The 24,863-nt window shown below is 38.1% G+C and overlaps 1 protein-coding gene across 1 annotated transcript in view; it reads left to right on the forward strand.

The window, feature by feature from the left end:
- The first annotated feature begins 4,044 nt into the window (after positions 1-4,044).
- The window catches only part of phactr1.S (phosphatase and actin regulator 1 S homeolog), a 178,900-nt gene continuing 158,081 nt past the window's right edge, over positions 4,045-24,863 (forward strand). Inside the window, exons 1-3 of the mRNA XM_041567747.1 lie at positions 4,045-4,153; positions 7,546-7,633; positions 21,281-21,427. Of these exons, the coding sequence (XP_041423681.1) occupies positions 7,573-7,633; positions 21,281-21,427 (208 nt within the window). The 5' untranslated portion in view covers positions 4,045-4,153; positions 7,546-7,572. The remainder of the gene's footprint in view (positions 4,154-7,545; positions 7,634-21,280; positions 21,428-24,863) is intronic.

The following is a 24,863-nucleotide window of genomic DNA, read 5'->3' on the forward strand; positions in this document are numbered from 1 at the left end:
ACATATTTATATATATATTTTGAAAGTGTTGTTACAATATTGAAAAGTTATTGGCTATATTTCATTAAAAAAAAGCTACAGGTACAGTATTGGATCCGTTATCCGGAAACCAATTATCCAGAAAGGTCTGAATTACAGGAACGTTATCTCCCATGGACTCAATTTGAATTAAATAAAACATGTTTTATTTTTCTCTGTAATAATAAAACAGTACTTTGTACTTGATCCCAACTGAGATATAATTAATCCTTATTGGTAAAGAAACAATCCCGTTGGATTTATTTAACGTTTAAATTATTTTTAGCAGACTTAAAGTATAAAGCTCCAAATTACGGATCTTTTATCTGGAAAACCCCAGGTCCCAAGCATTCTCCATAACAGGTCCTCTATCTATATTAGTATCTGCACTCAGGCCCGGATTTCTGGAGAGGCCACCAAGGCCCTGGCCTATGGCGGCAGGATTTTATGGGGCAGCATGTAGCCCAACCACACCCACATTGGTTCAGTAATGTGCAGGAGATACGAAAGTTTTTTAAATTCCCCCTGCACCAATCCCCATTGCTCTGGTCCCAATGATGACATTTGAGTGAATAAAAGGGAGAGGATGGGGGGTGATGAACAATAGCAGGCTTTGGGGCGCCCGATATATAAATCCGGCCCTATCTGCACTTTTGTAAAGCTAAAATAGTTTTTAAACATTTTTTTCTTCTGTTGTTTTTTTTTTGAACATTATTTTGCACTATAATTGCACTTTTGAATGTTTACTATAAGTATTAGGAGTTAGTGATACTCCAGTAATATTACATGACATGTTGTAAATGATTGTATCTATGATCGTTATTGTATCTATGTATTTATACTTTTATGGTGGACATTGCTGGTTAATCTCCAGCCATCCAAGGGTTACATATATATATATATATGTAAAAAAATATGGTATGGGAATGAGATTTAAACATGATACGGATGATTGCCTTTGCTTGCTGCCAGTTTGCATTCATATTGCAATGTGAATATTCTGATTGTTAGTGCAGCTCCTTTAATATTCTGGGGGGTTTCATATCTTAACCAAGAGAGTTTACAGTATATGCTAAAAATATATACCAGCTCGAGGGGCTTTACACAATATGGGCAGGATAAAAGTAAGATGCTAATCCAGGAATGATAGGGCCTTGTAGATACTGAGAATGTCATTCCCTGGGTTCAGTGTCTACGATACTTATACTGTACCTAAAGATGTTTACATATGAAAGTTTGTATATAAGCATTAAAGGGGTGATTCCCCCTTATGTTAACTTTTAGTATATTATAGAATGGCTAATGATAAGCAACTTTTACATTTTCCTTAATTTTTTCTTTTTTTATAGTTGTTAATTATTTGCCTTCTTCATCTGACTGTTTCTATCTTTCATACGGGGCTCACTGACCTCATCTAAAAACAAATGCTCTGTAAGGCTAAAAAATGTTATAGTTATTGTAACTTTTTATCACTCCTCTTTCCATTCAGGTCTTATTCATGTTTCAGTCTCCTATTCATATCAATGCATGGTTGTTTGGCTAATTTAAACGCTGGGTGCTATCCCTGCTTTTTAACGTCTTTAAAGAAAAATAAATACCCTGGCATTGATCGTGATATGCTGTTTTGAAATCAAGAATCTTGTCAATTGCTAATCCCCCCACATGCTGAGTTTTATTGTTTGAAGAAAACACAATTGCACCTTGCTTTTCATTCTACCTTTAGAAAAAAGCACTATAAGCACTTTGTTTTATTTAATTATCATTTTATTCTGGAGATAGCACTTTATAAAAATCATTATAGCACTTTAGAATGCACAAGAGAAATCTGTGCATAGACTTTCTATGGTTCAAGACACACACAGATTTTTGTTGTAACACACTGATGACTGCACTGAATGTTAACAATATTGCCCTAGGTTCTGTTTTTTCCATAGCCTGTGGCACTGATTATCCTTAAAAATGAATTATTTTAAACAAGTTTACCAATTTGGGCAATGTTAAAGGAGAAGTAACGGTTGAAATACAGGGGTGCCAGAGGGAAATATGTAGCCTTGTGTCCTGGGCCAGTATGCAACTGCCATAAACATTGCAATAGCAGGGTGCTAAGGTGCTATTCTTGGTAGTTACATGTGCAGTAAGGTAAAGTCGCCAAAAGTACCAACATATTGCCACCCCCAGTATTTTAATCTTTAGTTTCCAGTACTAATGTATAACTAGTGTTATTAGCACTAAACAAGTAGTGATTTCCACCACTGGGCCATTATCTCAACTTACAGTTGATAATGTATACATTGCTCCAAATTTGCATTTAATGACAGGCCTTATGGCCCAGGTTCACTAAACTCTGCTTAGTAGGTTCTTAGAATTGTGAGTTTTTGTGTATTAGTTTTGTCACATGGAAGGAAAGATATATGACCAAACTATCATTGCCTTTGTACAAGGGCTAAAAGACATTGTCATCTTTTTTTGAATAAAAAAAAAAATCAGCTTTATCTCTCTGTACTATGCAATGTTTTGCAGGTACCCTCTGTTTTAAATTCCAGTGCAAGTAACACTTGTAATATGAATTACCGTATTAGCATTGTGTGCATGGGCCAATACAAACCCATTCTCCATATGTAATCAGCTCATATGTCTGCATTTTTTTTATGAAACAGTAAAAATACTCTTTAAAAATGTAAAAATACGTATTTAGTGAATCTGGTCCCAAATGTTTATATTATTGATCATTGTAGCTTCTATTTGGCTTGTATATCTCCAAACAGGATTATTAATCAGTCTGTACTGTCAACAGGAACTAACTATGCTTACTATCTTTCCTGAGTGCAATTAATTTGATGGGTGTGAGATTTAAGGGAGTGTTTATCAAAAAAAAAGCAAAATTTTATCGGATCAGGGAAAACTCAATAAAATCGTGTGAAAATCCGAATCATACAATTTTTTCGGATTTTTTTCAAGAATCGTTTGAATTGTTCTGGCTTTTTTCCAAAAAGTCCGAATTTTTCAGATTGTTGCCTGGGCTAATTCCAGTGCAGACCACATAAACTTACAAATAGGATATGGATCTCTGCCATTGACTTATATACAACCTCAGCAAGTCTGAGATGCCGGATTTTTGTATTCTGACTTTTTGCAGCCTCAGGGTATAATAAATATCAAAAAAAGGTTTTTTTTCCCACTAAAAATTAGGATTTTATAGTAAAATAAAAACTTGATTTGTTCGAATTTTTGGCATTCAGACTTTAATAAGTAACCCCCCTTAGAGTAAAACTGGCATTATGTCTGGCTTTGCAAGATCTATCATGTTCCATTACCCCTAAGCACTTTAAGGACTATCCCTCCAACCTGTAATCTCCTTTGCACCGCACAGCTAATTCCATTTACCACATCTGTATGACAACTTTAGTCCTACTCATAAACAATGGGTTGGTCATGTAAATATATGGCCCCCCTATGTACATCTCTCGCCCAGCTCTTCTGCATTAGTTCAATGTGTTTTGAAATTGTGCTCAAAGCTTCTTTTGTGTCCCACATCTCCACTGTCTATTATACTCATTGATTTCCTCCAGTGCTTGTTTTGAGTCATCAGCTGTGTTGGGGCTAGATTAAAACCTTTGGGGCCATACTGAGTATTTAGGCCGTCCATTGGACCATACTAATGCAAACAGCTCTTAAAATTACACCCACACTAATGTCTGATCATAATGACAGCACTCCAGGCTTTGAGAAAACAATCATCTGTAAGGAAAGATACTGTCGCCACTGCCTAGTCTCACCTAGCACAGACCTGCCAGCAAGCAAATTATTCTCAATGCAAATTAAATTGAGGGGGATGCAATGAGAACACAAGCACTAAACACTGCAAGGGGGGAAGAACTCTTCAGGTCTTTCAAATTAGAAGCTAACGAATTTTAATAGCTAGCAGGATCACTCAAAATTCTGGGGAGGTTTTTCTTCGTCATAACATGAAAAGGGAAAGAAAACAGCAGTGCTGTCAGTTTTCTCCCCTCTTCAGTTTCCATGTGTTTGTGCTGAGAGTACCAACTGGGAGCAGAGTCCTGAATCTCAGGCTCTCTTGTGCATCACTAGCTTGTTGCCTGGTGCAAACAGCCTTGGGAGGAGGTCAGTGATACTGGTGAGTACTTTACCTCCTATCTGCAATTTTATTTTAGCTTCTTATTATTCAAGTTCTGTGTCAGTGTATAACATTTTATGTATAGCAAATTAATTTATGCATGTAAGCGTGTATGGTTTTATTGATCCTTCATGGAAATCATACTGACTAGATGGCCTTAATTCTACCATTGTGTATGTGCACTGCTGCAGTCTCGTTACGCTGCAAACACTCGTTTCATGCTAAAAGGAAGGTGCAACTAATGAACTGTTGCTGCCACTAATACCCTACAAACTGATGGGAGATTTGATACACTGATAGAAGAGCATTGTATGCAATCTGGAGTTTCCCTTAAGACTTAATAAAATATAATTATTTCTGCTCCCCACCAAAATGTTCCCGCAACTCTGTAAAATAGAAGGACGAATACATCAAACACTAATTTACAGGGAAATTTTTTTTTTAATTTTCGAAACTTTTTTCCGATTGATCTTCATTTCGGAACCCTAAATTTGTTTTTATTAAAGGGAGGGTAAAGCTTTTCCCCTCTCGTTAAGTGGAGGGCATTGAAGTAGTGTTGCTGTTGCCATGGAAACATCCACTAGCCCTTTTTATCAGTGTATCACAGGAAGTCTGCCTGATGTTCTGCATTATTTAGCTCACTCCTAGTCGTGGAGCCTAAATTGTTCCTTATATAAAGCATTTTACACTGGACAAAATTCTACAAATTTAAGAAGCCACCTTGGAGAACATCATAGGATATAATCATTGACAGTAAGTACTGGCTACCATAAAGTCTTATTACTAGCTTGGATCAAAGAGGATAATTTTAAATATAGTATTAAAGAAGGTATTTAGTGACTGTCTGCATGCATGACTCTTTTTGGAACACAGCCATGACATAGCATATTAAACAAGTCTTAAATAACCCACAGATACTGCATTATAGTAACTGACGTCTTAGAACCCATTGCTCAGTGAAAAAAAGCAATAAAAGGTGCAAAGTCTGTGAATGCTCTAATGACCTATAACAAGTAAATATCAGGTAACATTTACTGATCACCCGCTTGATAGCGAACATCTTATTGATTGCTATTGGTTACCAAACCTGGGAAAACTTAGCACCTTTTATTACACAGAACGGAAAGCTATGAACATACACAAATATTTGAGGCCAGCACATGCAACAAATTGCCAGGGGCATAACTAATTTTATATGACACAAAACTTTGTATTTATTCTGAGATGAGAACACCATTTTTAAAATTGTACACATGTGTAAGAGTAATGATGTAAATTCATTTGAAATCATCCCTAAATGTATTTGTTTTGGAGGATGACAATTTCATTTGGAATCAAAATTCAACAGAGAGCATAGGGTACTTCATTGGTTACTGCATTACTAGTGACCCAGATTAACTCACAGGGGGGAAATGATATGGACAGATCAATGTATGCCTCGAATAACAGCAGCATCTTTTCAGACTGTGAATGTGACCGCGCTGTGAACAGTTCAGTAAAGCATTAACCCTCACCCATTCCACCAAGAGCAAGGGACAATTATAAAGTATTGATTCTTCTTCTATTTAATTAACATGCTACAATGTACTTGTTATTTGTAGAATGTATTCCATGGCTTGTGACATTAAAAAATAAATATCCTGCCAGGCTTGACATAGGAGAGCTTGCCATTTCATTACAATTGTTGCTACAATGAGTCATTTTTTTTACCCCTTGTTCTTTTGTGCTGATGTTATGTTAATGTGTTTTCTGCTGTGCATAGTAATGAAGACAAAGTTCAAATAAGATGATTGAGGGATTCATCTTTAACATAAGTGCCTGCCTAGAACAATGAAATGTCAGATGGGAGATAATTTATGCAGTTAAATAGCATTGTGTTTAAAGCTGGCCATAGATGCAAAGATCCGATCGTACGAATCCTCGAAGATCAAACTTTCCCATCTCCCGACCTGCCACTAACCATTCAGATCAAATAAAGTAGAAAAGACCAGATCAGCCAATGTTCTGCCCCTGACAGCAATCGTAAGAAAGTTATGTCCGACAATGCTGGTGACCGTCTCCCACTGAAAATCGTACTATCCGCAATACACGCAGAGATATTATCAGCATCCGACAGAAATCTTTTAACCTGTCCGATCGACCAAACGACCCATCTCCGCCGAACGAAAAATGACGGGACTCTCCACACAAGGTCCAAAAATCGTACGAATCGAGGATTCGTGCGATTTTCGGACCTTGTGTGGAGAGTCCCGACTTTTTTCGTTCGGTGGAGATCGGATCTTTGCGTCTATGGCCAGCTTAAGACATCAGAACGAAAAGAACTTGCCCCATTGTCATTATTGAAAGGTTTTCTGAAATGTCAGACGAATAATTTTTATCAAACTCAGTAATGTGAATTTTACTCTTGGCTCTTTCACATTAGTGTCTGTAGGGTTTATTTACAAACAAAGGGCCCTTTAAAGGGGTGGTCCACCTTTCAGTTAACGTTTAGTATGTTGTAGAATGACCAGGTCCAAGAAACTTTTCAATTGGTTTTCATTTTTTACTTTTTATAGTTTTTTCATTTCTTTTGACTTTTCCAGCTTTGAAATGGAGGTCACTGACCCTTTCAAAACATTAATGCTCTGTAAGGCTATAAATGTATTGTTATTCAGCTCTTAAAGTTACATGGGGTGCCTTTTTGCCACTCCTGGTAACCTGCTGCACACTAACTCATGCCAGGAGCATTCATATATGAAGGTATTAAGTACAGGGCACCCTTGTGCTTGTGTGAGCTGCACTCTATTATTCCTTGTATTTTCCTGTATGGTCCATAGGGGTATCCCCTTGTTTGAAGAGAAATTCCAGCCACATCTATCCTGGAGGTGAGCAGAACTATGAAGGGCAGTGCAATTATGCAAAAGGGGAAGGTGATGGTATAAAACGGTATATCAGTAATGTGATGGAGGTGAATCTTACCAATAAGGCAACATTTCAGTGGGTTGAGTGAGGTACTAGAGGGACCTAGAAGCAGGATTGGGGGGTGGGCCAGGAGGCAGAATGACAGATAATTACAAATTTTATCAGCAAATACATTAGTGGTAAGTTTGCCCTGGTCTATGCTGGTAAAATACCAGCTGGGTGGCAAGAAGCATTAAGGGGGAAGCAATTTAAATCAGTTAAGGAACACAGGAAGTAGGTAACAATCAGTTCTCTGGGTTGTGTACAGTAGTGGCTGCAATGAGTAAACTGAAATGTATCATGTCATGGAAACCCTCCTCCATTCCTTTGGGTCCCCTCAGCAGAGCCAGCTCTGGAGCCAGTCCCAAACCAGAGTTTTATAACTCTGCTCTAAAATAATAGCAAGAACGAACACTTTTTTTATACTTGTTTTTTTCCCTTGTTTTGAACAGGTCAAGTGCCTGACAACATCCTTCAGGATGAGTAACTTCCTGGATACAGACTATATACCGAGACTTTTATTCAGCCAAGGAGCCCAAGGTAATTCTATCTACAGGAGAAGAACAAATACATTTAACTCATACATAGAAATGATTAAATTACTTGGGGCTAAAAATAATCTACTCAAATGTTTGACTATGAATATGACAGGTATTCTCCATGGCATGCCTAGATTGACTGACCAATGTTGTCCACATCACCATGTTAGAGATGTCTGGCAACCAGTAAGTGACCGTTTTGTAATCTGCTTGTTTGGTACATTACAAGAGTCATATGATAAACGTGTAAAAACCCCAAACCCTCCAACATGTAACTCACTCACTCTGCACATGCTGTCTCCCCTTAACCTTAAACTCCCAGCTATCAGCTGACCATAGATATTAGAGAGTTATAGAATTATAGTTCACAAATGCCAGATGATCTGAAGGTGAGGACTTATGAAAGTGATAAAATGCCTTATTGTCATGCCTTACTGATTAGACTTTTTGTCACTGGGATACACACAGTCTCCGCAGTTCCAACAGTGTTGAAATCTCAAATAGTCATCTTGTGTAATTATCTGATTGTCCAGAATGTAATTATACCAACAAATTCACAGTCTGTGCCAAGAAACACATTCCTGTTTTTCAACGCAGGAAAATATGTGGGAGTACAAAATCCATTCACTCTGGCGGCACTGCATGTGTCACACAAATAACAGCAGTGGTAGGAACAGAAGCAAAGTCAGTAAACTGTCATCTACAGCAAAAATAAACTGTGCAAAATCTTCTCTAGAGATGCCTTTATAAGGACACACTTTTATTTCCGCTTAAGTCACACTCCCTTAATAGGAATGAATGGAAATGCATGCTTTATAGAGAGGGTTTGCACAATCTGAAACAAATCTCTTATGGAAAATGCAGTATGACACTGGGCTCTCTAACCCACAATTTACAGAACACACAATAATACACAAATGGCATGCAATATCCTGTAAAATAAATCTATATAAATAGTATTTTAGGTACCCAGAGTACCTCACTGGATATAAATCCAATTGTTTTTATTTTTTTACCAACTTAATACTCCCAGTCCTCTCCCTGTTTTGCCTAGACAATGCACATGCCCCACCTTGCAGGTTGAATCCCATAAAAATACAAAAAAGATGACAGGTGTGTGTATGTCATCAGTTATAAGTGGTGCTTAGTGTTGTCCTTATGCTACCTCACAAACAGATACTTCATGTATAGTTTTGTAAAAACAATCCAAAAGCAATTGCTCTTGCCAATTCCCCAGTTTAGCTAAAGCTGGCCATATCATGGAAAATCCTCATTTCGTGTGGTCACCAAACATGCTAATCTTACCCTAATATGCCCACCACAATCACTATCAGGGATACAGGCCTTCAGGGTGAGGGCCATATCAAATAGCAAATGCGGTTCTTGCCTAACGGGATTTTTAAACCTGTTCACCGTCTGCCAGAGGTCCCCATACACAGGTCTCTGTCCATTGGCAGTTTTTATCAACCTGTGTAGGCCACCTGGAGTGCTACAGGGCTGGATTTATTCAAGCGGTGCCCTGAGGCCAGCGAGGAAGCTTTGCACGCACTCCCCTGTGGCCGCGCAGTCCAAGGGCTGGCTGCACAGACCTAGCACCGGCCCCTGTGCGCATGCGATTGCACACTTCAATACCAGAGCACCCAGTGCTCCTTAGGATGTGGCGGGGTGGCATGCCACCCCCAAAATATTGCCGCCCTTGGCCCGGGCCTGCTTTTATAACAGGATATGTTATCCACAGTCGTGGGGTCCCTGCAGCCCCAATCTTTCTACGGCTTTTGTTACCTAATGTGTAATTCTTCTCCAATCCTCAGGAACTCCAAATACATCTGTCCCTATCCTGAAGTCCAAAGAGGCCAAGCACATGGCTAATACTCTTTTTTTAACATTAAACACTGCACCCCTGCCCAACTACAGACCTGCCAGGGACAATTTAACCTGCAAAGGGAACTACCCCCCATTAAGGAAGGCAGTTTACTGTGAAATTCTGGCTTACCAATATTGCACTTTTATTACAGGTAAAATAGATGACAAACATAAGCTATATTTTAACCCTTTACCTGCCATACATGAGTAAATCTACAGTACTGGCTGTCAAGTTTCTGACTGCCATGTTGTCATGTGATATGACATGATCATAGAGGCCAGTGGGGAAAGGGTTAATGCCTCTAGCAACAGAAATGAAGAACAAGACATGCATTAAAACATGTATTTTAGCTGGGAAAAATGTAAGTATGACTGACCTAATAATAGCTAATAACCATAAATATTGTTACTGGGCTACAGGTTCCAGCATGCTTTAGCCTTGAGCCAAGCCAGATAATGAAGGTTTCTGTCCCATTAGTTACATAATCTTGCCTAAAGCTCTTAAAGGGGTTGTTCACCTTTTTTTATTTCAGCTGGTCTCCGATAGTTTACCAGAAATAAAGACTTTTTCCAATTGCTTTCTGTTTTCTCTAATACTGAAGTATAAAGTTTCATTTTTCCCCTAAACTGTTCTAAATTGATACATTTAGTTGATACATTTGTTATGTTTGTCCCTGCTGAGTAGAATCCCTGAGTTTCATTAAAGACAAAGTTGATACGATAGTTGCTAATATTCCACAGATACTGCTGAGAAATGTATCAAATAATTGTAGCAAATTGTAACAGTTCAGATGCTCCTGGATCACTGAGATGCCAGACTGAAACACCAGAGACAGGGACATTAAAGTTTTAACTTAAAGGAATTGTTCAGTAATAAAAATAAAAACTGTTAAACATTTTCAATATAGTTAGTTAGCCAAAAAATGTATATATAAAGGTTGGAGTGACTGGATTTCTAACATAATAGCCAGAACACTACTTCCTGCTTTTCAGCTCACTTGCTTTCCACTGATTGTTTACCAAGTAGTAACCAATCAGTCATTTGAAGGCAGACACATGTGTCATAACTATTTGCTTTTGAATCTGAGCTGAATGCTGAGGATCATTTGCAAACTCACTGAACAGTTATGTACCTTGTGGCCCCCCTTCAAGTCGCTGACTAACTCAGAGTTAGAGAGCTGAAAAGGAGGAAGTAGTGTTCTGTTTTGTTATGTTAGACATCCAGTCACTCCAGCCTTTATACTTACATCTGTGGCTAACTGATCTGTTCCTTTAAATTTTGGGAAAACAGTACAATAATAAAAAATATAAAGCAAGCCAAAAAAGTCTTTGTTTATGGTGAACAATATGAAAACAACTGAATTGAAAAAAGTGTTTGAAAGGTGAACAACCTCTTTAAAGGAAAACTATACCCCCAAAATGAATACTTAAGCAACAGATAGTTTATATCAAATTGAATGACATATTAAAGAATCTTACCAAACTGGAATATATATTTACATAAATATTGCCTTTTTACATCTCTTGCCTTGAACCACCATTTCGTGACTCTATCTGTGCTGCCTCAGAGATCATCTGACCAGAAATACTACAACACTAAGGGGCTGATTCACTAAGCTCGAGTGAAGGATTCGAATGAAAAATACTTCGAATTTCGAAGTATTTTTTGGGTACTTCGACCATCGAATTGGTTAAATTCGTTCGAATTCGAACGAAATCGAACGAATCGAACGAAAAATCGTTCGACTATTCGACCATTCGATAGTCGAAGTACTTCCCCTTTAAAAAAAACTTCGACCCCCTACTTCGGCAGCTAAAAGCTACCGAAGTCAATGTTAGCCTATGGGGAAGGTCCCCATAGGCTTGCCTGTGATTTTTTGATCGAAGGATTTTCCTTCGATCGTTGGATTAAAATCCTTCGAATCGTTCGATTCGAAGGATTTAATCGTTCGATCGAACGGAAAATCCTTCGATCGATCGATCGCAGGATTAGCGCTAAATCCTTCGACTTCGATATTCGAAGTCGAAGGATTTCAATCCGAGGGTCGAATTTCGAAGTATTTTTAACTTCGAAATTCGACCCTTAGTGAATCGGCCCCTTACTGTAACAGGAAGAAGTGAGGAAGCAAAAGGCAGAACTCTGTCTGTTAATTGGCTCATGTGACCTAACATGTGGTTTGTATGTGTGCACAGTGAATCGTACGATCTCAGGGGGCGGCCCTTATTTTTTAAAATGGCAATTTTCTATTTATGATTACCCAATGGCACATACTACTAAAAAAGTATATTATTATGATAATGGTTCATTTACATGAAGCAGGGTTTTACACATGAGCTGTTTTACTCAGTATCTTTTAATAGAGACCTACATTGTTTGGGGGGTATAGTTTTCCTCTAAGTTCAAATGCCAAATACCTCCACTCAGGGAATCACCCATATCAGCTTGCTGATATTACACTGTATAAGATATCAGATGGGGGGAACATAATATTGTTTATATGTTTAGTGTTAGAAGAAATATATTTACTGCTTCTAAAAATCACATGGACACAAAACAAGGAGCCAGGTATACAGCAGAACAGGCATGACTCTTTATCATTCTAAATGATTTGGGGAATGTTGCATTGCAAAGTATTAAATATCCAGCATGCTTTAATTCTTAGATGTAACCTATAAATTCTTTATAAAATTAGGATGCAGCTGTTTATCTAAACTCTTAAGGAAGACATTTTTGTAAATGCTCACAGAGCAATGTAAATCTTTTATTCCATGATATACAGCAATAGTTTCCTCTGCAGGGGGTGACCAGGGTTAGGTATATGGAGCAATCTCTTCCCTGTGCAGTCCGCGGGAAGCAAACCTAGGGAAGTACCCAGTCCAAATGTCCTGTGTGCCATTAGCCTGAGGCTCATGCCAGCTGTTTGATTTAAATGCTATGTGGAATTTGGCAGAAATTCTTGTGAAAGTTGACCTACAACCATCTTGTTACTAAATACAAACTTGTCACTGAGACACTTGTTGTTGAAGCCTGCAGGCATCATTACTCCAGTGACTTTTGTAACTTGGTGAAAGTTGGCTAGGTTGCTCGATAGAGTATTCTGTGAATGGTTATTAACGTAGCCTTCTCCTTAGATAAGAACTTTATATTAGATAGGTTCTTGCTTTTGTGGTTTGTGGTGCATATAGATGTCGTTGATTGTCCCAAAAATCATTATAATGTTGCATAAGGTACAAAAATACACTAAGGGGTTCAACAGCTAGTTATGACTACATAGACCAAGCTAATGCCGGGAAAAACTGGTCCAGCTCATTGGGAACAGCTGATTATTATTATTATTCATCCCTTCAAGTGCATTTATTTGAGAAGCCATAATTATATGCATCATATTCCAGTCTAAGGAAAAGTGCACGCTGAGAAAATACATATATCTGCATTCATAGTAAGCTTTGCAGGTATGAATCACCAAAGTAATGGTTGTCGAGGCAACCAAAACTTTTCAAAGGTCAGTCTAAAAAAAAAAGTTTAATAGCAAGAAAAGATTGATGGAGCATAGTGGGAGTGAGTCAAGTGTCTATTTTCCATTATTTCAAGCTGTTAATTGTTTAGTGCATTCCAAGGTCCCTTTATTCACATAACTCAACACACCAAATCCTCAGTCATTATCAACAGTTGTATTCTTGCTTTTACTGCATTTAAACGTCATCAGTAGAGGTTAGTTCATACTGTAGTTCTTGCCCTACTGATGGCCAATACAATCATTGCCCAAAGCTCAGTTTCAGTGAGATTCTCATACAAAATTAAGTATCTGCAATGTAGCTTTTTGGTCACTATGGTTCCCCTGACAAGCTAGGGCAATCAAAACTATATTTCTGCTATTCCTTTCAGTTATTAATATTTATAAAATCCTTCAGTTTAGATTAAGTAGTGCACATCATAAAAGATACCTATATCGTACAGGTATGGGACCCGTTATCTGGAAACCCGTTATCCAGAAAGCTCCAAATTATGGAAAGGCCATCTCCTATAGAATCTATTTTATCTAAATTATCCAAATTTTTCAAAATTATTTGCTTTTTCTCCCATTCTCCCCATTTTATGTTTTGCAAGGGACCAGAAAAAAATGGTGTAAAATCCAGGAAAATGTAAAATCAGGGAAATGTATTATGCATAATATATAGGTGGGACCACAAATGTAAATGAGGGAAACTTAAGAACAGGGGATGTAAAATGGGGGTTCTACTGTATACATGTCAGTATATTCCCCTTGTAACCAAGGAACGTCGTTGCAAAGCAAAACCTTTTTTTGGTTCAATAGAATTGCTGGTGTTGAGGTGGGTAAGAAAAGTGCTTTTAAGGCTTTCAAGTGAGCTGGGACAGCCGAATCATTTATAAGGTACAAGGAGGCCAATAAATCAGGCAAGCTAAAATCGATATGGAAAAGTATATTGGAGTAAGCAGTAAAAAGAATCCAAAATTATTTTTTAACTATGTTAATAGTACAAAAAGGAAGCAGGAAGGGGTCGGACCTTTAATATCAGGGGGGGGGGTCAACAAAAAAAAGCTCAGATTCTGAATATTTTTCGTCTGTCTACATAAATGAGGAACCAGCTAATGAAGGTTTCCTTATTAATAGTCCCAATTCTTGTAATACATCTAATGATGCATGGTTCACACATGAAGAAATTCCAAAGAGACTAGAACATGTTAAGATTAACAAAGGTCCAGGGCCAGATGGTATTCATCCCAGGGTAATTAGTGAGCTTAGCTCTGTGATTACCAAACCTCTTTACTTAATTTCTCAGGATTCATTGAGGTCTGGCATGGTGCCTAGAGACTGGTGAATTGGTATTGGTGGTTCCGCTATTCAAAAAGGGATCCCATTCTCAGCCTCAAAACTATAGGCCAGTTAGTCTGACTTTTGTGGTAGGAAAGCTTTGTGAAGGGTTAATAAAGGATAAAATACTGGACTTCATAGCAAATAACAATGCTATGAGTTTGTGCCAGCATGGTTTTATGCATAATAGATCTTGCCAGACTAACTTAATTTCTGTTTATGAGAAGGTGAGCAGGGACCTTGATTCTGGGATGGCAGTGGATGTGATTTACTTAGACTTTGCTAAAGCATTTGATACAGTGCCACACACAAGGTTACTGGTTAAATTAAGGAATGTTTGCCTGGAACATAGTATTTTTACCTGGGTAAAGAACTGGCTAAAAGATAGATTACAAAGAGTGGTGGTAAATGGAACGTTTTCTAATTGAACCAATGTTGTTAGTGGAGTACCGCAGGGCTATTGTTGATTAATGTCCTGGAGGTGGGCATTAAAAGTACTTTTTCTATTTTTGCCGATGATACTAAATTGTGCAGAACTATAGGTTCCATGCAGGATGCTGCCACTTTGCAGAGTGATTTGTCTAAGTTGGGAAACTGGGTAACTTTCATTTGAAGCAACATAGGTGTTTCTTCACAGTGAGGACAGTGAGGTTGTGGAATGCACTGCGGGGTGATGTTGTGATGGCTGATTCAGTTAATGCCTTGGATGATTTTTTGGACAGACATAATATCAAAGGATATTGTGATACTAAACTCTATAGTTAGTATAGATTTGGGCATATATAATGTATGTGAAAGTATGAAGGAGTGTGTGTATGGATGCTGAGTTCTCATTTTTTTTTCAACCCAATTTAACTATGTACAGTAACTATTTAACTTAAGGTATGAAGATCCTAATTACAGAAATACCCATTATCCAGAAAACCCCAGGTCCCAAGCATTCTGCATAACAGGTCCCATACCTGTATCACTATTCAAAGAGCATTGGGTCAGTTCCACATTAAAAAAGAGTTGCTGTTTAGTTCCCTTATCCTAAAATGTGCAGGACCCTCTACATCAGACCAGGCTATTCAGCTCAAAGACTGCCCTGCACAAATATATTGGACAGATTTCCCCTTTAGGTATGAGTACATTTCTTCAGCTGATACATTTTTGAGTCAAAATTTTTGGTTTTGCCAACAATTGTCATGAATCTGCACTTGAATTTTGCCATGTAATTTGTTTCAGTGGAAAAAAAAACCTCATATATCATCACTATTCCCCTAATGTTATCCTACAGAGAACTCTGTCCTTACAAAATAACTAGGTTGTTGCGGTACAATTCAGGATTAAGTGCAGAGTGTTAAAAAAAAGTCAAGCGGCAAGAGGTCACTGCACTGTGCATCTATGTAAGTCATACTAATATTGCCTCTCTGCAACCGTAAATTTAAAATTGTTGCTATCCCAAAAGCAAACCATTCTTAACCAGTAATAATAAGACAGGACATTATACACAATGTTAATCAAACCCTTGATATTGTTTACATTTATTAAATAGTTTTAGGACATGGTACTCCAGTGCCCATAGGCAGGCATACATGGGAGTATTACAATCAATATCTCCCAAATGAATGGAGGATTTCACCTTAAAAGTAGTGTTATTTTCTCTTACAGTAGGTCTCTTTTTGTTTTCTTTTTCTCATTATTTGCCTTGCTATTCTTGCCTCTCCAACTGGAAATTTAAAATGATTGTTGGGGTCATTGAGCAGGTCAATCAAAAATCAGATTTGTTGCCAGCATTCCAAGCTAGAGAACTGTGGAACAAAAGGCTAAATAATAAAAAACAAACGCAAAGAAACTGAAGGTTGAGGAACAGATAAAAATTGTTTTATAATGCAACTGCCTAAATGATCTTAAATTTTAAGGTAAATTTCTTCTTAACCGCTTCAAACTTCTTAACTCCTCAATTTAATAGGCCTCCAGAACAAACAATTTAAATATACATAGAGGGTGACACCTAGTGGTTTAGCAAATGGAAAAATTCAGACCTAATATTTTCATTCATGAGTATTAAGTAATCCAATAAAATCCCAACATATACTGTAAGTGCTGATCATTATGTCAAGCCATACTTACAGTATACAGTTAGGTCCATAAATATTTGGACAGAAAGTTCTTTTTTTCTAATTTTGGTTCTGTACATTACCACAATGAATTTTAAATGAAACCACTCAGATGCAGTGGAACTGCAGACTTTCAGCTTTAATTCAGTGGGTTGACAAAAAGATTTGCATAAAAATGTGGGGAACTAAAGCCTTTTTTAACACAATCACTTCATTTCAGGGGCTCAAAAGTAATTGGACAAATTAAAAAACTGAAAAATAAAATGTTTATTTCTAATACTTGGTTGAAAACGCTCTGCTGGCAATGACAGCCTGAAGTCTTGAACTCATGGACATCACCAGATTCTGGGTTTCAACCTTTTTAATGCTCTGCCAGGCCTTTACTGCAGCGGCTTTCAGTTGCTGTTTGTTTGTGGGCCTTTCTGTCTGAAGTTTAGTCTTCAACAAGTGAAATGCAGCTCAATTGGGTTCAGATGAGGTGATTGACTTGGCCATTCAAGAATATTCCACTTCTTTGCTTTAATAAACTCCTGGGTTGCTTTGGCTGTATGTTTTGGTCATTGAAATTATCTGAAATGGTGGCATTTAGCATGCATAAATTGGTAAGTGTTTTATTGCGGAGTGTTGCTTTAAGATTCCACCTCTGTGGTCGAGGGACTACAGCATCCATCAAGCTTTAAACTTTTGGTACTGGAAGAATAATAGGCATGTTTGGCACATGTGGCAGTGCTATTGAAGGTATAGGACCCGTTTAATTGGGAATGAGTGCAATTCAAGATATTCACAAATCATCATAGTAGTCTTCCCCCCCAGAAATATTATTGGACTTACAAACAAAGCCAAAATGGCCTATCAGTTTGGGCACTGCTATCTGAAATGATCCTCCACAGTTTGGGCTGCAGGTACAGTAAACATGATTATCTTTCAGCAAATTAATAGTGAAAAATCAGAATCTAGTGAATTCATTAATGGGCCAGCTTATTAAAGAAGCTTCTTAGGAAGAATTTCACTTACTGTTCAACGTATCATCAAAACTGTATTCTTTTTCCCACAGTCCCTCTCTATTTTGCAAATATTTTCACAGCTGCAGTGTTAAGTATCAGGGCTAAATTCACCAAACAAACAGCTTTTTTTAGGTTTAGCTGTTTTAGCAGTTATTTCCGTTCTCAGGCTCAACATATTCAACATATTTACTAAGCTCCTGTTAGAAATGTTGCAGCTAATCATTGTCATGCACAATGAAGCAGACTACTGAGACACCCTCTGGGCTATGTGGTTATTGCATGTAAAATGCAGGGGCAATGCTGATATCCTTTTACATATATCTGTAGCTGATTTGCAGATTCATCTTGGCACACTTTAGGAACTGTAAAACTCAAGAGCTGATTCACAGAAACTAGTCTTTCCTCATCCCAAAATTTAGCTTAAAAAAATGAAAACATTATTGTAGTGGCCTTTTTAAACTAAACAAGAACATTTCTCCTCTGTGTAATGATGTGAAAAAAGTTGGATTTTATAGGCATTGAACATGAAATATTTTCTTGTGAACTGACAATGCAGTTATTTCTGTACATGCAAAAATATGTTTTTCAGCACAATTCCTCGTTTTTAAGTTAGTGGACTGATTTATCAAGACCTGGCAAATTTGCACCTAGGAAATAACCCATGGCATCCAATCAAAAGTTGTTTTCATTGCTCTACTTGTATCTTGCTGGAAAAAAAGCTAATCACTGAATCACTGATCCAGTACTATGGGTTTCTGCCTTGGTGCAAATTTGCCCAGAGTTGTTAACCCCACTTAGTTGATTGCTATCAGCTGTGCTGCATTTGGTCATCCTTCATATGTTGTCTGAACAAGGACCATCTTCATCTGTTCTGTTCATTGGAACTTATATCAAATATAAACTTATGACTCTCCCCCCAAAATAAATATAATAGGTATGTTTAAAGAAAAATCGCACACTTTTGCAAAAAGGTGTAGAATTTAAAAAAAAACTCAGCTAAGTTTACCAGTCTATTTTCATTTCTAGGTGTTACTGCCCCTTTCATTGTAGCTACAATACATGCAATATATGTATTTATATGGGGGGCACAATATACCGCCTGCTGTAGTATTTAATAAAGTTATCCAGTTCACAGATAGTTGCGGCAGTGTCAGACTGGAGGGGTGTGGTCCCATCGGGGCTGCCACATCAAGTGCCTAAAACCCCTTCCATGGCCCCCTTCCCCCCAAGGGCAAATCTCCCTCTGTCCCCCCTAACTCCCTGTGCATACCTTCTTTGTTTACCAATTCATGCTGCAGGGGGAGGCTAGGTAGGAAGATCTGGGACAGTGGGGCCTACCAGATTTTTTCCCAGTGTCCTGCCAGCCCAGTCCGACACTGTGTTGAGGTAATTTCTAATAGTGGTGGAAAAATCTAGTTGTGTGTAAATTACATTATAAAATGTATAGTTTAGCTACTATCATAGTAGGCTTAAGAGGTATGCGATAGATAGGTATTAAAGGAGAACTAAAGCTTAACTAAAGTAGTGGGCTAGATATGTACATTATGTTTTGGGCTTCTGTACCAACCCAAGGTTACCACAGGCCTTTAGCAGTAAAGATCTGTGTCTCCAAAGATGCCCCTATAGCTCCACATCTTATTTTCTGCTGATTCACTGCATATGCTCTGTGCTTCTATCACTGAGCTTAGGGACGACTCAAAGTATTTAAAAAAAAGAATATAAAATGTCACAGTATAAGGCTGATTAGGTATTAATACACATAATAACTACATGTCAGCACAGAAACCAGTGCAACTAGCATTAGAATTTAATAACCAGCCTTGTAGCATGAGCTTAAATTACAGACAAATCTCATTTTCTGTTTGATCATTTGTGATGACCCCTAAGCTTAGCTTCTCAAGAGTTGCTTAGAGCCCACTGAGCATGTGAGTGTCGCAGACACTTTCCAAGATGGTGACCCCCTGTGACAAGTTTGAAGACCTGGATCATTGCTGCTATTGAGAAGCTGAAACTTTAGGTTGGTGCAATAAGTCCAGTATATAATATATGACATTTTAAGCTACATTCATTTTAGGGTTTAGTTAGAGATGTACCAAGAGAGGGTAGAAACTAGGTAGAAACTGGTCCTTTGCCCTGGGTAGGGCTGTGGTTGCAAAGCAACAACAACCTGAAAACACTGTCCATTCATGGAAGAGGAGGAGGGTGCAAAGAGTGCATGCTAACCTCAGGCAGCAAAGTGGCATTTTATAGGCATATAAGCAATGATCCTGTTAAGCTGTGTGAACATGCCAGTACACACAAATTGTGCAACCACACTGTAGTGTGCACAAAGAATTGTGTGGAATTTTCTAAAAGTGCATCAATGGTTTTTAAAAAATGCTCATGAAAGATGATTTCTGCCCACACCGCCAAAAAAATAAATAGAATAATAGAGAGAGAGCATTGGATGTAAATTGTGTAGCTGTGCACAGGTGTACCTGTACTTTAGAGTTTCTTACATGCAAGTATATGCTTTCATCATGACTGATACAATATTAGGAGTGTCTTGGAGGAGAGCATTGATCAGATTATGGGTTTTCCTTCTATGGCCGAATCCAAATCCTGCTTAAAAAGGCTGAATACTGAACTGAATCCTGGATTCGGTGCATCCCTATTTTATTGTACTGAGGAGGCAGGCATTGGGGAATGTGAATTGTCTGTAATGCGGAGCCAACCGAGGAACTTACACCTATCAATGTAACCCCACCTTATGCTTTGTTTCACCTATGTGACCTTAGAGGTCATGTCCCACTGAACTGCCCAATTTGCCCCTACATAGGCCAATTCCCTGTGACTTTCCCATTTTGAGTGAGATATAAACAATGGGATTGGGACATATGAACTGTAAAAATAAAGAAAGAAAGACAATAAACAGAATGTAATGTAATGATATTAATGTATATTTGCCTCTTAGAACTTCATAGTTGGTTGTAACATGTCAGTACATACAGTTCTAGTTACCCTTGATATTTGGAAATACTGCTCAGTCATGTAGAGGTAAAATACAGTGTATATGGTGTTACAATGAACCTCAGGAAGATTAAAAGACAAATATATATGACAGAGTTGTTCTTATTATATATATCGCTATCAGAAACTCTGTATAAATAATATTTATTTCCCAGTTAGCACTATAATATTTTTATACACCTTTGTATAATTCCCTGTATGACACATAAGTAATACTTTCTGGGTTTCTTTACTTCCTTATCAAAACACAGATAAAGACTGAACGCTCGTATATGACAATGAACGAGTATTTTATGCCTTTGCATAATGAAAACTGAATGTTATATTTCTATGCTGTAGATTAATATCCTGGGAAAGCTGTTGCAATCCTGGTCTATACATGGGTAAGGGTTCTGGGGGTTTAGATGAGATTTCCTGGCAAATATCACTGAGAGGGATCAGCAGCAGGTTCCAATGCACAGCTCCTATATAATCACTGCAGTCTGTAAGTGACAGTTCCAGGCGAAAATGCCGCGTCTGTTGAGTAGAAGACAGACAAGGGAGGCCGCTGCTGCAGCTGTACAGTGGGCGGGATCTCCTCACCTCCAGTACACTGCTGCTCTCTGCTCCGGTTCCAATCTACATTCAGATCCTTAACACGTTTTCTGTTTCTCTCCTCCCCTTTTCCCTGTCTCTCTTTCTGCCTTTTCCCTTCCCCTCTCCCCTCCCCCCGCTGTTCTATGCCCCCTTTCTCTCCTTATGTGATCGGCTTTTCCTTCTATTACTCTGTGTCTTCTCCGTCTCTCCCCTCCTCTTTGGTATTCTCCTTGCACCCCTTCCTTTCCCTCTATATTAGCTCGCCGGGCGACTCTGTTTACCGTTCATCCATTAATGGCGGCTTCATCGGAAGAAGAGACTGACCGGCGACCCATCCGAAGAGTCCGGTCCAAAAGTGACACCCCGTATCTGGCAGAGGTCAGGATCTCCCTCAACCTAGAGACAGGTAAGGAGAGTCTGCCGCCTACTACGCCGCCGCCTTCAGTAAGCTGGAGCTGTCCCCAGTGCTAGTGCTGAATTGCTTCTGCGCTCTGCTTAATGCCCATTCACTAAGAGCGCTTCTTTGTGTCATCTTTTGGGACTGTATGAATGGTGACATCCCGCAATCAAGCTGTGACATGTGTCAGAGCAATCTCACGGTGTCCTCTCTGACTTGTGGGAAAGCCTTATTTATAATAGGTCATTCATTGCCTGATGTTAGCTGTGCCCCAACTTGATGTTAGCTGTGCCCCAGTACACTCCTCTTGATTGTTTGCTGATTACAAACAGTATTCATCTCTTACTTTCTAGGCAGGGATCTTAACCCTGTGACTAATCTACTGTTGATGAACTACAGCTCCCAGCACCCCCTGCAAACCAAAGTTGTAGTTCAGCAACAGCTGAAAAGGGGAGATAAATAAAGATCTTGCTTTAATCCTACTTTCTACCTTGGGATTAATTTTCCAAGGGGATGCCATGTTCAATGACTTCACCAGGTTACTCTTCTAAATTATTACACTAAAGTTATTTAACCCAATCCCAATGTAAATGTACAAATGGTTCCAGTATTGCTCTGTTTGCAGTTTCATTTTGCACCTTCCAAACTGGGCGCAGTCAAGGTGGGCAATGCAGTCCCTTCATGGATGCCCAGAACTTTTATGTATGCATTTCCATAGCTTTTAATAGACATATGCCTGAGGGATTGAGTTTAGAAAAGAGGGTATTATGTAAGAAAAGTGACTGCTATGGCCAATAAATTGGTTTTGTACACTGCACGCTCTTGTTAATTGGTTCCCAAATTCTGTATCAAGAGTGGTAAATCCTCTGAGTGTTGCTGGACTAGCAGATAAAGGGTCTCAAGGCATCACAGTAACCTGTAGTTCAACACCAGTTGGAGGAACAATAAAGTCAGTAAGGTATTTAATGGAAGAGATAATTACAGCCTAGGGAACCAGAGTTTTTACAGAATGGTCTAAATGTAAATATTAAATTTTATGATCTCGAAAGGAGAGCCAGAAAAGTGTTAATATATGTCCTGTGATGTCTCATCATATTACTTATCATACAGTGTATCATGGTGACACAAGTAGATCAGCGGCTATGGGAAACATTGAACAAGTACTGGCATTTACTATTACAAATGTTACAACCTGACCATTACACGAAATAGCAATTGAAATTAAATTACAACAGATGTTATTAAGATACTCCAATTAATATATATGGCAAATCCACTTTGTCTGACTTCTCTTCTTGACTAAGTATCATCGTTCCAGGCATATCCATCATCTGATTTATTTAGCACTCTAATAAAAACATCATATAAATTGTTTAGCAAGTCTTCAATTATTACTACTTGCTGCAGTTAAATACTAATTCTTATTCTCACTAATTCTCAATTGAATGCAGGCATATTATAGGGTACTGACCACATATTTTACTTGGTATTTGCTTATGTATTGATAAAACACGCAGGCAGACTAAGTAATAAGGTCATGTCCTATGGAATATTAGCCAGTATTTAATGTATTTACAATGGTTTTGTGTTTATAAATGTGTTCAATGACTCTCTGATATAGAAAATGTATTAGAAAGAAATAACTGTACTACATGCATTGGTAATGAGCTTACAGTGCAAAAAAGGCTAACTTATTCTATCAGAAAATTATTTTTAATCATTTTTAAGCATGTTTGCTGGAAGGAATACAAGGATGTGTTGCCATGGCAATTGTATTGCTGTGACTGGGAGAGAACAGCTCTGAGACCAGTCAGTCGTACCTGGAGTTATGGGTTTAGATTTGTTTGTTCAAATATTTCATGGTGTAGACAGAGATGCTTCTGAAATAGTAACATTATATTAAAGATGTAGAATGCTCTTTGTTTTGTTTGTTCTTTGTCATCTAAAATACACTGCTATTATGTGATAATTGACATTTAGCTGTACCCTCAAATGGTTGCTTTGTGAACTGCACCTTTGCTACACTATTATAATGAAATGTAATTTGTGTTTTCAAAACTCAGATACAAAGAAATCAAGAGGTTTCTTCTTCAACACTTTTTAAAGTTACCGATACCACATTATATAATGATTTAAGTGTTCAGTTTTTAGAAGAGGCTGTATGTAATTGGATTCTGGACACAGCTAGATATTACTGGGCCCCACAGCAAATAGTTTTTCAGGCCCCCAAAATGTCTAGATGTTGACCTGTTTTACCAATAAATATTTAAATTCGATATGAATTAGGGCCTTATGGGACCCCTGTACTTCCTGGGGCCCCCTGCAGTGGCAGGGTCTGCTTCCTCTGTAGTTAGGGCCCTAGACACAACATTGGAAGCGGAAAGCTGTATATTGTGCCATAGGAATTGAGAATGCTCACCGTTAATTGCATACAGTTTTCCCAGTAGTACTGTGAGTATTTGCCCTAAACGTATTTCTGTGTGATTTAGATCCACAATCCCATTTGAAGTGAACCTTTTTAGGCAAATTCATGTTTGGCTAAGTATGTAGTATTTTTAGCACAATCCCCCTTTCTTCTGTAGGTTTTGCTACACAGGGCACCTGGGACCAAAGAAATATCTTTCAGGGCAGCTGAAACAGTGATGCCACAGGTTCATGCTAATCTTTAAAGTCAACACTTTTCAGTTTTTAATTAGGACTTAAATACAAATCTTGTCAGCAAAATCATGTTTTGGTATAATCTAGTGCTACAATATTTAACAGTTACAGTATAATATTGATGGTTATTGATTAGACTATCTCATACACCAAATGTATGCAACCTACCAAGTCATTCATTATTAAACAGAAAACAAATGGAACAATATTGCCATATGTTAGAGCAAAAGTCTTAAAATGAATATGTCTAGAAATTAATATTATACTAATAGGTATGGGATCCCTTATCCGGAAATCATTGTCTTGATCTTTCAAGCGTTAGCAGTAACTTTCATTTCTTAATGGAATTTCTGATCATGGGAATTGCATCAGGAAGCATATAAATATTATTTTATAGTCGAATGTTATTAAGAGTTGGTTATTGTTCTTTTCCAGATCTTCAGTCAGCTGCTTAGAATAGCTCATGGTTATTATTATCTAGTATTGGAGTCTATAGGAGTCATTTATGACCCTGGGGGTGCAAGTGCAAGAGCACTAAAGGGTATAAGAATGGGAGTGTTCATCTACAGAGCACTTGTGCTCCATGTACTCTAGCACTCAGTGAAGAAGAGCACAGCATCAGGACATGCAACAGACAGGCGGTGAGGACAGGGCCTTAATGTGTTGAATGTGTGTCCTTACATTTCTACCTTGCACTTCAGAACATGTGAGATAGGGGGCAGGAGAGGAAACCAATGTGCCTCCAGCCACACTTTTAGAATCAAGCAGGGCCTGATGCAGGCTCTAA

The sequence above is a fragment of the Xenopus laevis genome, chromosome 6S, assembly GCF_017654675.1.
Source record: "Xenopus laevis strain J_2021 chromosome 6S, Xenopus_laevis_v10.1, whole genome shotgun sequence".
In the NCBI taxonomy this organism is placed as follows: domain Eukaryota; kingdom Metazoa; phylum Chordata; class Amphibia; order Anura; family Pipidae; genus Xenopus; species Xenopus laevis.